Source organism: Diachasmimorpha longicaudata, chromosome 10 (assembly GCF_034640455.1).
Source record: "Diachasmimorpha longicaudata isolate KC_UGA_2023 chromosome 10, iyDiaLong2, whole genome shotgun sequence".
Classification (NCBI taxonomy): Eukaryota; Metazoa; Arthropoda; class Insecta; order Hymenoptera; family Braconidae; genus Diachasmimorpha; species Diachasmimorpha longicaudata.
This window is the reverse complement of record NC_087234.1, coordinates 5930771-5949140: the sequence shown is the minus strand read 5'-3', so window position 1 is coordinate 5949140 and position 18370 is coordinate 5930771. Positions and strand designations below refer to the sequence as shown.

General features: G+C 43.8%; 1 protein-coding gene across 3 annotated transcripts in view; it reads left to right on the top strand.

The window, feature by feature from the left end:
• The window catches only part of LOC135166623 (insulin receptor substrate 1-like), a 54477-nt gene extending 39815 nt beyond the window's left edge, over positions 1 to 14662 (top strand). Inside the window, exons 11-12 of one of the 3 annotated variants that reach the window (XM_064129068.1) lie at positions 12811 to 13680; positions 14106 to 14662. In XM_064129068.1, coding sequence (XP_063985138.1) covers positions 12811 to 13680; positions 14106 to 14448 — 1213 coding nt within the window. In that variant the 3' untranslated portion in view covers positions 14449 to 14662. The remainder of the gene's footprint in view (positions 1 to 12810; positions 13681 to 14105) is intronic. The other 2 variants (XM_064129069.1, XM_064129070.1) reach the window with 2 other exon arrangements.
• The last annotated feature ends 3708 nt before the right edge of the window (positions 14663 to 18370 follow it).

Here is an 18370-nt window from a genome sequence, read left to right as displayed (position 1 = left end):
AATATCCCCATTGGGTTTTGAAAACGAAGAGTCGCGAAGGGAACGAGGGTGTCCCCGCTGTGTCTTGATGGTCTCATCTAGTAGGCCTAGGGGCTTATGCTCATTCTCCACCTGTAATTATCTTTGTTACTTAAAAACCTGCGGACCTGGCAACATCGGGACGACTGTGTGAATATTTGATAGGGATTTATTGTTTGGGCGCCCACGAGCTCACCCGACCGACGTTTTTCTATCGAAATTTCTGTCGATTTTTTTGCAATTACTTCGGGAATTTTGGAAAAGCCTTTGGCAACGTCAGAGCAACGGAAAAAAAATTAATCAAATTGGTTTAGTTAGTCGAAGTTGACGGGCAATTAAAAACTTTAATTTTTGGAGTGATATAACATCATATGACTTCTGTACGTGACTTTCGCGTTTCTGTATGTTGAAGAGGCTCTACTTTGTCCATTTTTTACCTCCAATTAAATCTCAATTATCGTTTCGATAGGTTTTAGTTTCTTTAACAAAAAAGTATTTGAAAAAATTGCCATTTGCCTCAGTTGTCATTAGTGGCTCATCAGTTAATTCATTAATAATTGAGCGTCACCTCGGATTTCAGCAGCTGAAATGATCCAGCAATGTCTTTCAGAAAAAATAACGAAATGATCAATGAATTGAATTCCGAAGCATCACCCCCCAAGCCTCCCTCCCCTCCCAATCCTCAGGATTAATCGAGCCGACGCAATCAATTACCGGAGCTCGTCTCGAGGTCATCATAATCACCAAAAGCCGGATGATCAAAAATTGCACAGCGACACCGAAAAACCCTCGGCAAATCACTGGGTTCATCCCCATATCGATACTCCCCGACCCCCTTCCCCTTCATTTCAAACGTAGACATACGGGACACGGGTATAAGTTATGGCTGGTCGAATAATTACACGGTCCCACTCTCGCGTTGTGGTCAGCGGAGGCAAAAGACAATTTTACGCAGCGGGACGTCTCTCCCAAGGAGCGGTGCAGAAACCCAATGGGTACTGTTTGGTGTGTAGACAAGTAAGAATAGTGAGGGCATAGTGAAAAAAATTTTTTTTTCTAAAAGAAGTTCATACCTCGGGTGAATGTGTGTGTGGGTCCAGTGGCTCGAGGGCACTTTTTTAAAATTGACAGACACGGGCATCCGTCAACCTCAGACACCGCCGAGGGTTTGAGGTTATGGTTCAGGTCATATGAGGCTGTCCCATTCTTATTCTCCATTAGTCTGAGCCACATAACGTGGGGCTCAATGAAAAAAATAAAATAAACAATCAAAAAATTAGTAATTGGCTAACGAAAAAAAATTCTAATTACTGAAAAATCGTCTTTGGGTTTTAAAAAAACACCAGAGAGATGAGGCCATCATCGCCCAGCGGGACCCAATTCTCTATTCAACGATTCACATTTTTTTTCTCATTTTTTTAATGAATTTGTATTATTCATAATCGAATGGCGGTTTGATTAAGGCCGCTTGGCGATCATTTGCATGCTGAGGCCCTCATGAATATCCATAATCGGGGTAATTATGAAATCATTGCAGAACCGAAAATGTTTTAATCATTCGGACCGCGCGGAAGAATCTCCAAATATTCTGAATGAATGCACGAAATCGTCAAATAATCAATCATTCAAACTATCACCTGATGCATTCCCGATAGTTGAAGGGAGGAAAAAAAATATTAAAAGACAGGTCTTCTGCATGTTCTGTTCGCTGGTAGCCCCGCCCCCGCCGAAATCATTTGGTCGCGATCAGCAGGGGTCCAACGAGAGGAGGAAGGCTGACCCCTTGAGGGCCCTCTGCTCGATCGAATTTGACGAGCGGATGGCTGGCCCTGCCAAGGCCCAAAAATTCATACTTTTTTTCCTTTATTCTGTACTCACTGGCCTTCTTCCTCCGCATGGTAAGGACCCACCTATTGCGCATGACCAGTCGCCTGTCGCCCTCTGTCGTTCGCGCGTTTACCGTCTGCTACGACGCTAACCTGAAATAAACTCCGTGAAAGGATAAATTATTAATCGTTTTGAATTGTAAAGCGGAAAAAAGGGATGAAACCGCCTCCGTTGGAATCCCACAAACTTCATATGCTGCTCAGGTAGCCAGAATGTTAAAGGAACGATATATCCCTTGACCTTTTTTTTCTTTTTCTTTTCACTAACGTGAAAAAAATTATAGAAGCCCACATGATCCATCCAACTGACCCCGCGGTGCTCCCGAGTGGGCCTTCTGTCTTCTTTAAAAATTCCAGCTTCTTTTTCGGAAGACTTCTCTCCTTTCCGGACTAACGCGCAGGCGTGGCACCTTCAGATGCCCTATTCAACTATCTCCCTTCGCCTCCCCCCCCCCTCTTTTTTTTCAACCTTGAGAAAAAGAAGGCTGGAAAAGAACAGATGAAGAAAGAATGGTGGAATTAATAAGTGACATATCTTGAAGAGGGCTTTACGCTTCTTCGTGAGAAGAAGCCGCCGGGCGTGCGATGATTCCTCCGGCTCTTGGGTCCTTTGTGGCTGCGGTGGTTAGGGTAAATTTTTGTTGAGGGCGGCGAATAGGCACGAGCAACGCATCAACTCCTTTTTGTCTCTTCTTTTTTGGTTCTTGAGGCTGTGAAGAATTTTCCTTGGAGCTATTGTTCAGTGGTGTCCGTGAAATGGACTAGCGTGAATGACTAATTGGGCGAGAGGATGAGAAAATTTTCTTGCAGGTGCTAAATGTCCAATTCCGTATACGAACACTTTCTAATTTTACTCCCGAGGAGTATTCAGAGTCAAAGGGATTTTCAGGGAATTGACGGCGAGGGTATTTTATTGGAACTCCATTGACTTTCTGGGGAACTGGAAATTTTTAATTCGAAATCAACGAGAAGTTCTATTCATTTCGTCGTTTCATTGATTAGGTCATATCATGTGAAATATTTGGGTCAATTCGCGATACGTTGGAGTCGAGAGACTTTTTGTCGGACGTGAGCGAGAAAGGGGCGATGCAAAAACTAAAAAATGCAGAGGGAAAAGGAAAGATGGAGGAGGAAGGTGGACGTTAACGAGGGTGGAAGCATACGCTGCACAAGTGCCAAGGCAAAGCCGACCGAATTGCCTTCCCACGAAAGAATAAAGGAGAAGTCTCTTCGATTTGTACCAAACGGCTATACCCAACAAAACCTGAATGCACTCATTACTGAAGGAGTGCTCTCGCCCCTAATTTGTGAATGGATGGAGGTCGTACCCCCGGGGTCGCACGTCTCCTGTCATGTCACTATTGTGGAGCCGGAAATTCACGAATGTGAGAAAGTCACTAAATCGTAAATTGCGGAAATTTCTATTGGAGGGTCTTCACTGAATCACTCCCAGCCAATGTGGGAAGCTAATAAGACTCTCATTAATGAATACTGGCTACCTACTGGCGTCTTGGGTGGTGGAGCTCTTGTAATTATAGCGGATCGATTGGATCCGATCGGAAGCCCGAATCATTGCATCTTCATTAATAGTTTGATCAGTTAAAATTTTCATTGAGTCATTTCACACTGATGAATGAATGAACCCCATCACGAGATTGAAAAAACCTATTCAAACCCGGGAAAAACTAAATAATAGTATGTAAATCATTTTCTTCTTCTTAAAAAAATCATGGCGCCGCTACGAGAGTTTTGCAAGATGGCGGTGCCCACTTCGGATTTTCAAACCTTTCTTAATATTATTTGTTCTCTTCGGAAAGGCCTCAACCCATTTTCTTTCGTTTTTAGGGAATGAACAAATTGTCGAAGACATCTTTCACATTTTTCCATCCCCTTTTTCCCGAGATTTCTCGCTTTTTATCTTCATTATAACCCCCGGAGGATCACGCAAATTAATAAAGGCACCCAATTGCTGCTGCGTTTAACCTCCAACATCTTGCGTGCACCCCAATGGAGAACGACGCGAGACCTGCCCACATACTCCTCTCACCTCCACCCCTCGACCCAGTGGGGTGTCTTCAGGCCCCACCAAAAATTGATCTCCATCGCGTCTTGCTAAAAAAAATTGTTCAAAAATAACTTCAAAAAAATTCTCACTTCCCTTTTTGATTCGATTGATTATCATCCCTTCCACCCTCGACTCGTTTCTTGCAATTCTCGAAGGGCGACCCATCTTCTGCAGATTTTGAATGATTATTTTTCGTCAACAACCACCACCAGCTCATTCGATAAATGCATGTAGGTGCCGCAACCCCAGTGCAAGATTCATAAATTATTTTTTTTATTAAAAAAAAAAGAGAGAGAAGGGGAAAAGTATTTCCAATTACAGTTTTTTGTGAAGGGTTGCCGCGGGCCACACAGCAGGGGGTCCGCTTAATGGCGACCCGTGCCCACCATACCCTTCTCCCTCTTCTTCATCCTCTCCTCGTCGTTGAACTTCTCCTTTACAAGGTTTTATCCTTCTTCGGCATCATCGTCCTGTGTTTTGGGCACTCTCTTTCCGCTCCTTCCCTGGCTTTTGGAAGTATGAATTCTAACCCGGTATCCTTTCTCTCGACACCGGCGATAGTCCCTCTCGGACCTTTCGCAACCCTTTATTTCTCAATTTTCTCCCTCACACGATTACGCAGACAAAAAGGAATAACGAAGAGGATGAGTTTGTTGAATTTTTTTTTAACGTTTACTCTGCTGGTGACGTAGCCATCTAATATTGAGGTTCCTTCAATCACACAGATGATCGGTTATACTCTGACCTATCAAACATTTGTCAGGAGACTGTTGAATCGAAAAATAATCGACTGGAAGGCAGCGTTCGATCGATGGCATCGATCGTCAGTTCAAACTGCGGGTGATCATGTACCGTCCAGCAAAATTTCCTGCTGCTCTTCGTCTTCCTTCTCTTCCACATGTGAATATTAAAAAAAAATCCAACGTTTCAACCATTCCCGTTCGTACCCATACAAATACTCTTCAACGACAGATTCCGGCGCCCTCTTTACGATCGTCTTAACTGCCGGTTAAATTACGACGAGAAGGGCCAGCACACACTCGTATACATACGTTTAGTGAACCCCATGACCCGTCTACCTGACCCCCTCACTCCTCTTTTTCGCTGTACCCCTTTCACGCAAAATTTCCGTCTCCAGCGTCACCTTGAAAAAATCATCTTCGTTTTCCATCAGTTGTAATTATTTAATAAGTTTTTTCAAGAAAACCGCCACCCAGGGTCTCACCGTGACATATCAGAATGAATATGCCTCCTATAAAATGAACCAAACGGAGAAAGACATACCACATAATTTCGGCTTGGCCGAATCATGTATCGCCGTAGGGCAACATATTCATAACTAATAGATCGAAAAGGCCCACGTGACAGAGCGATACGTTTAACCATCGATATTTTTTTCCCCCTTTCCTTTTTCCGACCACTTTCTCTCCCCCACCTCGAGCACCCTGGGGAATCCCCCAGCACCAGATGACCAACTTCTCTTTTTCGTATTCTAACCAACAAAAAAATCGGGCCCTCCCGAAAAATTTCAGCGAAATCCTCAACAGCCGAGAATAACAAACAGGAGTCACATTTTTATTAACTGGCTCCGAAATATTCCCGTAACAGGCAGCACATGGGGTCCCATAATCTATTCGTATTTCTCTCTTACCCATAACGAGGGTATATAAAAGACATCCTCATACGAAAAAGTGGATATCACACAGAGGGGTTATCCTTACTACGACACAACACAGCATGATGTCCTGAGATGTTTGACCCTCATGACCCCGTAACTCCTGCGAGGGCGTAGAAGACCTCAATGCTGGCTTATGCATCTTTTTTATTCTCTCGAAGTAGTTGATGGGGTGGGAGACGAGAGGAGAGGAATCACATGTGGACAACAACTCCAGTCACACAATAATAATGATCAATTATCGAACTGTCATTCAATATTGGAATGCAAGACGAATCGAGATCCCCTGGTTTCTTTATGCCTCATCCCCCTCCTCCCCCCTCTCCACCTCGTGGCCATCCCTGCCGCCCCTCATTCTACCTCTTCATCATTCTCATTGAGGTTAATTCACACAAAACTCCTCCATTCTTCCGAACCTTCATCTTCTTCATATCTCTCCCTCCCAACTTTTACGAATCACGAAGTCGGCATCTCATTATAGAATTTACTGCGCGCAGCCAGTACCCTCCCCCCATTTATCGATATTTCCTCCTCTCCATCCCCTGCGTTCGGCCCTCCCTCAGCCATTTCGTTGGATTATCCGCTTGGAATGAAAATAATAGTGATCAAAATGGCGCCTGGCTGGCGCACATTGAACATTATAGATATGATAAAGGATATACTCTTATGTATTTTTTTTTAAATGACTTGTACATGAAACTGCCGTTGTAGACTACCTTATGCTTATCTCCCTAGAATGTTCACTCTCCTTGTTGCTCCTCGCTGCACGAAAATTACAAATTTTTCATTCGTAGTGGTGTGGAAAATGGGCCTTACGTTTGAACATAAAAATAACCCTTTAGCCTCTCAATTCATCGGGGATCTAGCGATTGCATTGAGTGGGACGGGCAGGCCCTGTGTTGAGTGTTATGGGCCTTATATGAGCATCTCCAAGTGCCAAGCGAATCAACAAATTGAAAAAACTTGAATTCATGGGAAATATGATGGAAAATCGGACAACTTATTTTCAAACTTATCGACCCGTTGAAATTTAAAAACTTCCTGCATTCCAAAATAATGCCCACTTTGTATTTTGTCCGCAACTAGACGTTTATCCCGTGCGCAAAAACGTATTTTGGAAAAAAAAATTTTTTACTTGCACGTGAGACCGCCAGTGTATGAAGATCTTGGACTGAAACTTTCTCACAGCAGTAAAAATTTCTCGGGGCTGTAACTACCGGGCTCCGCTGAAAACAGGCCTAAAATTAATAATGATAATAACAGTCTCGCGCCCAGAGTTATGTACCAGCTGGTGTAGGTAGAAGGGGTGGGCCTGAAAATTCATCCGCTAACTGGGGCCCAACGCTAAAATCTTCCCGACATATGAATCCCCCAACAAACAGTCAGACCACGAAATATTTTCGTGGTCTTATTTTATCGTTATCGTTCAGCTTCAACCGCAACGACCATTTTTCGATTTTTCTCCCAATATGGGACCAATTTGCAACATAATTTTTCGCCAATAATTTAACCGAGTATCGAGCACCATGTGAACAATTCCAAGGAGTAGAATTTTTTATCGTGATAATAATGCTCCATATATTGAAAATATTGTTTAAAAATTCTTTCTCCTGGGATTCACGGGCCATCATAAGGCCCCGGAGGCAGGGCCGTTCAGTGTTCACCACGCAATACCCCCCGTTGTGACACCGCTGCCTAATCATTCTTTAAACGTGCATAAACAAGTCCCCGGAGTGGAAAAAAAAAATCGTCGAAGAGCCGGAGCGGTTTATTTTTCCTTCAAGTATATGAATAGTGTCATTCCTGAAATGGTTCTACTATCCAGAGGCAACCATCAAAACTCCTCCTTCATAGACCCCTTTAAAAAAAAATATGAAAGAGTAAACCGACTCATAACGAGGAGGAAAGATGAAAATAATATGAGAAACAAGAAAGGGCTGATGGAAAAATAACAGAGATGAATAAAGAAGGGGCGAGTGCTTGCCGCCATCAGGCGCGGCAGCCTAAATCTAAAATGCAAATATACTCAACAAATCACTATCGGTGACAGGCATCTTGGGCCATCTTTAAAAAAGCGAGGAAGGAGATGCCGGTGGAAGACCCCCTGCCAGGGGTTTCAGCGCTGCCTCGCGCGTAGGGTCACGAAAACGATGAGGGCACCTTTACGCTCGCTCTGTCTCTCATCCCTTAATATTCATCCTTTTTTTGGGGCCCCAACCTACCAAGCAGTGTTGATTACCTTATGACTACCTCTCGAAAAATTTTATTCCATCACCTTCTCACTCATTTCTCAATGAAACCAACAAATTTCTCATTTGTTGAGGTATTTTGAAAAATGGGCCTTATGTCTCGAGGGTATTCCAAGGGATGGCCTCTGCAAGCCTCTATTCAACCTGCTAATACCGATAAGATCTCGATTTCACACGAAATACGCTTGATAATACAATCCCTCGTTCTGGGCCCTATACGATGTCTAATCTCTCTGACTTTCGAAAGGGCATACGAGCATTATTCTTTCGCAATTAGTCATTCATCTCACCTCAAACACCACTGATCTGTAATTACGGATAATTGTATTCGGGTTTTACGTCTGTCTGACCTTCGGGCCCTTTAAATGTATCTGGAAGTAATGGGGCATGAAAGGCCCAAATACTTCAAAATTTTCCTACGCTCCACTCCAATTAATACCCTCTCGTGAATGATTCAGTGCTTCTCAGCGTATCAAATACTAATGAGTCCCAAAAAGTCTTTCATTTTCAAATGACCTTCACTAATATATTCAGGGCCCTACGACTAATTAAACATCATAACATTCCTGTTGCCCAAGTGTTTCTCCAACTTCTTCTCATTCAGCTTGACAACCCTAAAAATTCCTCATTCACAAGATATTATGAAAAATGGGCCTTACGGGCCCATAAGATTGGCCCCATCCCGCCCAAATCATTACTCCAACATTTCGAAATCGATATAACGTTAACCACACAAAGAATGTCGTCTATTTACGATTGATCCGGATCAACTAGATTTTGGGCCTCACCAGCCCACTTTAGAATTTAATATTTCTTCCAATTGGCGTTTTATTTTTTCAATTCTCTCCCTCTTTCCAGTCACATGCCAAGTTGGACTCCTCTGTTCCGCGTGAACATACGGAAAGATGTCCCTGTCCACGGGAGTTATGCGTTATTTATGGGTCCCAATGCGCCAGGGGACCGCACTCTGTGGCGCGACCAAGGAGGTGGTAGTGCTGAAAGTATCACATTTATTTCGTCTTATGGGCCTCAGTGGCGCCGTAGGTGGAGTCGCGCGAGATGGCACTTTATCTAGTCGTTCACAAGGGGGAAAAAAAAAATCACCAAGTGGCAAGAGGTGGGGAGAGCCACATTATATTCATATATAAAAATAAGTCCCAAAGAGTCAAATGAATTATTCTCGTGGTCTCGAGTGAAAACCCCGGGTGCTCCCTTGCTTTCGAACCACTCCCGGAACTTTAATTCTCGAAGAATTAATAATACCGAAGGTGTAGGGAAGGCACAGGATGCCGCGCTTTACCGCTTCTTTTTACACTTATTTGTTTATAAATAATTATCGCGAAATGAATCGATTAGTCATCAACGAAAATACACTTTGATTATTATTATTATTTATTTATTAATTTCATGTCTTCCAGTGTTGGTCGATTACTCCTTGTCTACGGCAAGTGAAAAATCATTTGATTCAACAGCCGATGAATCGTTTTCATTTTATCCCACTGGTAGTTTTTATTTTGATACATTGAATTTAATAAATTGTTCGAGAGTGTAAGTGAGTAGATAATTTAATCGGTTATTACGTGGGGAGGTGAAATTAAAATCGTGATGGGATTAATTCTGGGACAGAAAAATTCAAATAATTCCGTTTTATTGTTAAATCATGGGGACTTTTAGTTCTGGATATGGCGGTCAGTTAAAAAATTATAGGTAGTGTCGATAAATTATAATACGGTGGGTAAATTATTGTGGAAAATTGTCGATAGAAATTGTGAAAAATCTTAATCGTGATGATTCACTGACAGCTGAAATAAACCGATCGAGTTTACGGTGCAAGATTGTTTAGCGTAATTGGACGAATCAATCTCCACGGTGTGTCTCAGCCAGGGGTCCGAGGAGTGAACGTTGGAAAAAAAGCATTTGGTAGATGGGTGTTGTCTTTAGTTTTTTTATTTTTCATTATTATTTTCCAACCTTCCTATCTTGGGCCCTGATGGTGGGCCAGCGTGAAGAAATCCCTCTCTCTCCCTCTCTCGTTCTCGAGGCGTGTAAAAGGGTAAGAAATATTAAAGTCTCTGTGTAAACTGTGTGCACACCAAGACACATGTGAACGGGTGAGAAGGATAAGAAAGAAGAAGTGAAGATGCGTCAAAAAGTTGGAGATGCTTAGTAGCGATCTAATTATCTACGCGGCAGGGAAGCCTCGGCCACCTCCTGGGAAGCGTCGAGAATGAGAGCATACAAAGGTACCAACAAGGAATTATGCTCATAAGTGCAAAGGTAGTTGGAGTTTGTGTATTTCACGCGGAGTCATCCTCAGTTCACAATCGTTCAAACAGTCTTGAGAAACTACTTCTTGTGGGGCTACCATTTTGCACCCTGTTGGGCCCAATCACAGAATCATACTGCCGAGTTATTTCATTATCAATATCGATTACTCACAGTCGTCATTCAATTAAAATTCAATTGAAAACGATTCATTACATCAGCCTTTGCTATTAACAATCAGCTTCTCCTTCGAAAAAACCATGATTTCCCGCCATTTTAATCCTGAAAAATGTGAGGACCCATGGGCCCGATAGCACTCATCAGTCTCTGCGTCTCCGAGTCAAAATAATTACCCACGATGTACAACAAATTGAATTAATCCAATTGGCAATGCTTGCCAACGGGTTCCATTATTTTGGGCCTTATAGGTCAGTCAGTCAATTTTCAAGTGAGTGGATGATTAAGCGCATGGGGTCTCATGCAGAATGTCTGAGGGATATGCCTCGGCGCAAGTTGAAGAAATCGGTGAACCGGCTGGAGTTCTCTACAACGAGGCCCACATCAGGCCCCGATTCTCGAAGGGCCCTAGCGTGCCGGGGCGAGGCAGATGATGGGTGGGGTGAGAGAGGGGAGCCTTTTATGGTGAGTGAGTGAGTGAGTGAGAGAGAGGGAGAGGGGGAGGGAGGCGAGAGAAGGAACCGTCCCGGGTGACGGTCAGCGAGCGCGAGCTGACCCCTGACCCCCTCCACATTCACCATCTCTCTTCTGGCCGGAGTTTTATCTCGTCGCACCCGTTAAACTCGTATTACCGGGGCCTCCTCGGCGTGGCGTGGGCGAAGTTACAGGAGGGGCGGGAGGGGTGGCAAGTTGGGGCCCGCGGGCGTCCTGGGACCGTGAGAACACCACCTATAATATTATTTAGTCTGCTCCGGTGCTCACTTCTTTCTTTTTCTTTTTGTTGAATCAACTATCTCACTCGGTTTGGCTACACTTCCTCTTTCTTACTTGCGCCAATTCACTGTTATATACCCCCTTCCCCCCTCCCCACCCTACCCCTCTACCGCCCTCTCATCCGTTGTACGTAACGTCTCTTCCTCCCCTACCCGCTACATACTTCTTATATTTTCGCTTCGCTCGTCTCCGGCACCCACGGGCCCCGCAAGATCACTTCGGCCTAGGGCCCCTCTAGGCGCATATACCACGGATTTACTCTCGCGCGCGCATTAATTGCCGTCGTAAATTGTTGCGGCTTTGCAGTTCTTTTCCATGGTGTACCAAACGATGCGAATGAGCGTCATGAAAAGAAAACAAGATGGAATAAAGTGATGGTGAGCATAACAGAGGCCCAAATGGATATCTCGTTTGAGACATTTAGCGAGAGAGGAGATTCACAATGCACACAGAGGCGGTCAGTCATCAAAGGAGTATTACTTGTCCACTGGTGCCGCCAGTCTGAATCAAATGTTCCGGAACTGGTGGTTATTTCTGTTCGTGATGGGCCTGAGGGCCCCACAAAATGAGAGAAAATAGTTTATTTCTCTCGATAACCAAGAACAGAAGGGATAAAGAAATTCCTCGGCCCTCAGATCGGGAATTTTAATGATAGACAACGGATATCAGTGTGAGAAGCAGATGGTTGGGCCTTACCCCCCCCCCCTGATATTGTATTATATAATTTTTCCTCCATCTGCTGAGAGTCTAAGAGGCGTTAAACCCCCCAACTCCCTTTAATTGTCAATGTGCTGTGGTTCGATTAGCAGAGTCATAAATCCCGATGTGTAGTCGATATCTTTGCGGGGGCCTCGGACTCACACTATGGGGCCCTATATACGCATTGTTAAAGAGACCTTGCGTGATAGCAAACGACGGTTTACCGCCGCACGCTTATGAATATCCATGTATCCTCTTTCTCTCTCTCTCTTTTACAACTCCCCCGCAAACTTCTTCGGTATTGTGCACGCGTGCCCGCGACCGTGTGTTGCCAGGCCGTGAATCGAGTGGATATATACACTCTGGGGCTGCCTCAGCTGTCGGGGTCCACTTCGGGGCCTCACTCGATTCCTCTCTCTCTCTCTCTGTTTTTCTCGCTCGCACGCATGTCAAACTCTCTTGATTTTTTACCTTTTTTTTCTTGAACATTCTGTCTCCCTTCGACTAACGCCCGTTCATGTGTACATGGACCTACGTGGGCCAAGTTATTCACTCGAATTATTGCCACCAGGTGGCTCCACCAGCAGTGCCCAGCAGCGGGATGCCCAAGCAGTCTTCAGGGCGCCTTCGCACTGCGAGCACCGCCCCGTTCGCAACGTCTTGTGTTACATTATTTGGTTGTACTGTCAGTTTAAAAACAAACATAACGAAGAGAGAGAGAGAGGGAGAGAAAATCTTGACACTCCAGGACAGTTTCATGTAATTACCAGGTATGAGGGTCGAAATGTACTGTGACAATATGCGTAACTGGTAAATAGTGTGACCGTTAACGTGATGCACTGGCAGTGATTGTCGGTGTGAAATTAAATGATAAGCTGAAGTTTACCAATTATTCATTAGTAATCATTATCATGAGTGATGGGAACTCGAGTGTTGATTTGCAAAGCATAAGTGTATTTTAATTAAACGCATGGTGATAAGTGAATTGAGGAAAAATTCAAGATTAGTGAGGATGCAGGAAGATAAGCAGGAAGTACCAACGACAACGTCATCAATGACAACAGACTTTCGAGAGGCTGAGTCATCAACAGAATCAACAAGTGTTGATACAGGCCTTCCTAATCTGACGTTACAGAGTGTTGCACTGGGCTTGCAGGGTGCCTTGTTAGCTGCCCTTCAGCGTGCAGCTTTATTACCACCTGGGCCAGCAGCAGCTGCCCTCAATCTCCAAGCATTGGAGACTTATCTGACACTTCACCGACTGCATGCAAGTGGAGCGACAGCAAGTGTCTCATCATCATCATCGACACAGTCCACCACAAGCTTTCCTGGCATCTCGATATCCCCGAGATGTCTGTCCCTCAACATGACGAGCAATAGCTCCTTGTCATCCGGATCATCACCACTCAAGAGCGACCTTGGTATTGAAGTGCTCCAGTCAACAGCCCTGGATGATGATGAAGTGTCACATTTGGAATTCGTCACCGATCCGGAGGAAGATCTCGCCCTTCTTGAAGAGGAGGAGTCCCTCATTCAGGAAACACCGGAGACATCATCGGCGTCAACAACTACTCATCACGACGCACTACTCCAGAGAATCACTGATGTTCAACCACCATCGCCAACACCACCATCACAACCACCAACAACATCATCAGCACAAGCCACCTCCACATCAAGTGATGCAAATTTATCACGCAGCTGTCGTGCATCACGACCGAAGAAGCAGTTTATCTGTAAATTCTGTAGCCGACAATTTACCAAATCTTATAATCTACTGATACACGAGAGAACACATACGGACGAGAGGCCGTACTCCTGTGACATATGTGGAAAGGCCTTCCGACGGCAGGATCACCTCAGGGATCACAGGTAAAGCACATAATACTAAGTTAACTTTCACCAATACCAATAATGATATTGCCTATTCTCAAACGATCGTTCATCCAAATGGGGAATAAAAAAATCTGGGTTATACCCCTATTCACATGTCCCGTGGGGATTTAAATCACTGAGGAAGTCCTCCTCTCTGTCTTCAGTGAATTAAAAAAATGCCGCACGTAAAGGACTTTCCCCTCTTTCCTTGCACCATTATTTTACGATCCGTAACAAATTGATTTGAGCATGGCTCGTTATGTGGCTTGTACCCAAGCATTACTTCAACTCATTTAATTTAACATTTATGTTTTACATCAGCGTTTAACATAATGCAAAAGTTTTATTGACGATCATACAAACCATTAACTGAAGTTTAAAAATTATTTCTAGACAAATACTATTTATTTTATTATTTCCAGGTATATTCACAGTAAGGAGAAACCTTTCAAATGCGCTGAATGCGGAAAAGGCTTTTGCCAGAGTAGAACGTTAGCTGTACACAAGATATTACATATGGAAGAGTCACCGCACAAATGTCCAGTTTGTGCAAGGAGTTTCAATCAACGAAGTAATTTGAAGACACACCTACTGACACACACTGACATTAAACCGTATCATTGTGGCTCTTGTGGCAAAGTTTTTCGGAGAAATTGCGATTTGAGAAGGCACTCCTTGACTCACAATCTCGGTGTATCATCATCACCACCACCACCTGGTATACCTGTAGCAGGCTCCAGTGGTGTTCTTCAAGAGACTTCATAGTATTTCTAATATCATCAAATCATCATGAGAATAAAAGAAAAAAAATCCCCCCACCCCACCCCACCCCTCCAGTTAATTATGGAAAATTATGAGATTAGGCGAAAAGACTTTATCTGATCATAGTTCAGTGATATCAATCATCAGATTTCGCCCAGAATCTCAGTTACATTGATATTAATTCATCGGCTCGTGCTCATACTGATCTTATCTGTAATTTAATCGTAATTGTATATTACAGATTATGTAAAGTTATGTTTATTAGATTTGTGATTACGTGGAGATTATTATGATAACAGTCTGTGTTTTTCATTGTACGTGAAATAAATTTATTATCATTATTGAGAAACAAAATGTTGTTGAAAATCTTTATCATGTTCAACAGATATTCCGTTGATGATTGAATATGTTAATGATGTATAACGTTCTCGTCATCTTGTCTGACTTCTTCTCGAAACAATGATGATAATTAAATGAGGGTCTAGCTTATTAATTGGGCAGCGTTTTTTTTCATGGGTCTTCAAATAAAAACATTTAAAATAAAAATATATATAAGATGCAGGAGACGAACAGGTGGCTCGTGTTTCAAAGCCATCTTACCGCCAGGTGCGCGTCAGGGACATCACCTTGGTTGATACGTTCGTCTAGGGTTACAATCTTCTCTCTTACTTCGTCGAGGCCATTATCGAGGTGGATGAGGTTTGAGGCCCGCTCTAACCTTTGGAATAAAAAAAAAGGTATCCTCCTGCCAGCAATGCTACGATAAGGAATTATAAGGAATGGGTGGAATCGTGTGCGGTCACTTCTCGCTGTCTCACACGATGATATGGGAATGGAGGGAGCCATAGGCTCGTTAACAATCTCCTTTTCCTCAAATGAGTGATATCCCAGGGGGCACTATTCATGGGGCCTCATTTTTTTCACTCAACACTGCCCGTAACGGCCATTGACGCCCTTCCTCCGAGGACAGGGCCACAAAATCGGGAAAAACTTCAGCCTGAATTTTTTATCGATTAAACGCCAATAAATATACATTTACTTATCACGGTCCTGTGGGGCCCAAATTTATATCTCTGAAATTCGGAGCCATTCTTAAAGCAATCATAATTGACATCCAAATGTCTTGCTGATAGGTCCCGTGAGATATACCATTACAAATTTCATCAAATATATTATTTTAAAGACTGCGGACCCACCAGGCCCAGAGTTCTAAATTAATTTCAGTTGGGCAAGAAGACGCGAGGTGAGTTAAACGTGTATGGGCAGCATTGGGTGAAAAGAAATTTCGGAATTAGCGCGAGGGCCCGTACAAAACTCGTGTAAATCTTTCACGATGGTGGGGCCTTAAAGGAGGAAGTGAGGCGAAATGTGTACAGGAAGAAAGTGGAGAAGGGAGAGAGAGCGAGAGAGTGATAGAGTTGGTCGCGTGGGGCCTCATTGGGACTTATGCTGTAGAGGGGGAGGGGGGGGGATATGTACCCGGCAAGTATAAGTGGTGGGAGAAAAGGGGGTAAGAGAATCGTCTATCTTTCTTCGCATGAGGACACCGAGGGACCACACGCACGCGCCGCCCACAGATACGGTATCACTGCACTACAACCCAACGTGATCTGCATGCGCATGTCCTCCTTCATCACTAAAAAAGAAGAAAATTCCTCAAGGGAATCTCCCTCTTCTTCGTCTCCTCCTCTGGTGATTTTTTTTTTTCCGCATTTTTCCTTTTTTCAATTCTCCATGTCTCGCCACCCCCGACTACCCTGATTTAAGGGATTGATATAAACTTCTTCACCTCGGCCTAATCCACGGGCCTTGATACTCGACTGATAAGCTCGGTGTACTCATTCAGCTCTTCCTTATTTACTTGGGCTAAAACATAGCTGAGGAATGGAAATAAAACGAGGCTGGGTTTGGAAGGGAATGAAAAAAAAGAGAAAAAAACCGTTGACCAGGATTTTGCGTGGGTGTTTTCCAGTCGGACTGGTACCGGATCGATTTGTCCGGTAAATATTTTTTGGAAATTCCTGAGAGGGAAGTGTGTCCCTGCTACGTGTTCCTTTTTTTTTCATTTCATTTGATCCAATGCTTGAGCACAGTGGAGATAAAATACTGAACCTGTGAAGTTTGTGCTCCCCCAGTTTTTTTTTATCACACTTTTTTTTTCGTGTCTTAAAAGACCACAGATACTGGGGACGATCTTATTGAACGTGTACCTGGTTTACACGGGGCCCGAGAGAGGGAAAAGGAAGTGCGGATGAGAATGAGATGGAGAGATACACGTGAGGATACTCACACCAGGCGTAACGTCTCCATACGAGGGTCCAAAGAACGAAGTTGTACTTGCCGATATACGATCGGGGATGCTCTTTCACGCGCACCTCAGCCACATGCAAACATCAACCGATGCATGGGCCTTAAGCACGGAAGGGAGAGAGAGAGGCCCACCCGCAATAACCGAAGGTACCGTGTTGTTATAAGATCTAACAACTGCGAGCCAACGGAAAATTTACAGCACCCAACGCTTGTACTCTACTGTATTCAGATATTTTCTCCTCACAGATTTTTAATTTTGGGTCTAGTAAATTTGAAAAAAAAAACACCCTGGGCCTCATGAGCCTAATGGGCCTGTCCAATGTTGATTGGAAGTCCCCTTGAATGGCTAGTAATAAATACTTCGATCATCCACCATTACTTCGAATACAGCAATTGTGAGACGACGGCCATAAGGCCCATTTCTTCAATCATCTCTCTTCAATGAATCAATCCCCATTATCCTGACTGACGTAATTGGCACAAACTTTTGATCAATTCCGTTCCCGAATGAAAAAGTATACTTCATTCGGGCCCAATTTCACGTGTGGGCGTAAGGTGTAGAGTATATAGATCCGTTTGAAAAAAAAAAATAAGGCCCAGGCGGACAGGATGACGGACGGCGGTATAGTCCCCAGGCGCTTTGAGCGCGTAGAACTGACTTCTGCGACACCCGGGGGAGGGGAGGGGAGATCTGCAGAGGAAGGAACCAGAGGAATACCAAAGCCCACGCATTTGAACTTATGTTTTTCGTCCCCATCCACCCCCTTCTCTCCCACTACTTCCAAAAATGCCCGAATGACAACTGCGTCACTTCGTTATGGTTTTGCCATGGTGGTTGTCCCCTATAGCTCGTGCCTTTCTCTTCGCACACACAGCGTACAAAAAAAAATAAATAAATAAATCCTAGCCAGGATAGGCTGTATGCATTTTATTTATTGGATTCTCTTTGGGTTATACGGTTTCGCCGCAAGAGAGCATACCGCATCGCGTATATTCATTCTTGTGTCCAATTTTTTTTTCCTCTTACTCCTCCAGTCGCCCACAAGAGGACGAACTCGGGGAACAAGAGGATCAGGAGACGTATAAAACGATCACCAATGTAATATGTTACAACCTGCGGTCTCTTGGTCCCTGACCGCCTTTCATACCTCATCTCGCACTTTTCACCTTTTCTTTGTCTATGTTTAATATGCAAAATGAAGGCCCTGCGCGGGGATAGGATAATGCTATCGGGAGTGGTTGTACCTAGGGATTTTTTCAATTTTTTAATATTTTTCGGGCATTTTTTGGTTCGACAGAAATAGGCGCGGTAATTCGTGGTCTAGCGAGTTATGGAAATTACAGCTTCCGGTTGGACCCGACGATTATTTGGGGCCTCACGGGCCTTAGAATATTGGACTCAATTACAGCTGGTAGGGGTGTCTGTAATTAACTCGAATATCTTAATTCTGCCCGGGTAAAATTTGCTCACAGAGTGAAATTCTCTAGAAGAATTTCTGGATATTTCTGGAAGTTTCGGCAAAATTGCCGTTTAATCGAATAAAATTGCGCCACCCCTAATTTTTTTACCCCCATTCGCGCCTCTTCTCCCATGTTACCATGAGAATTTTCCTCA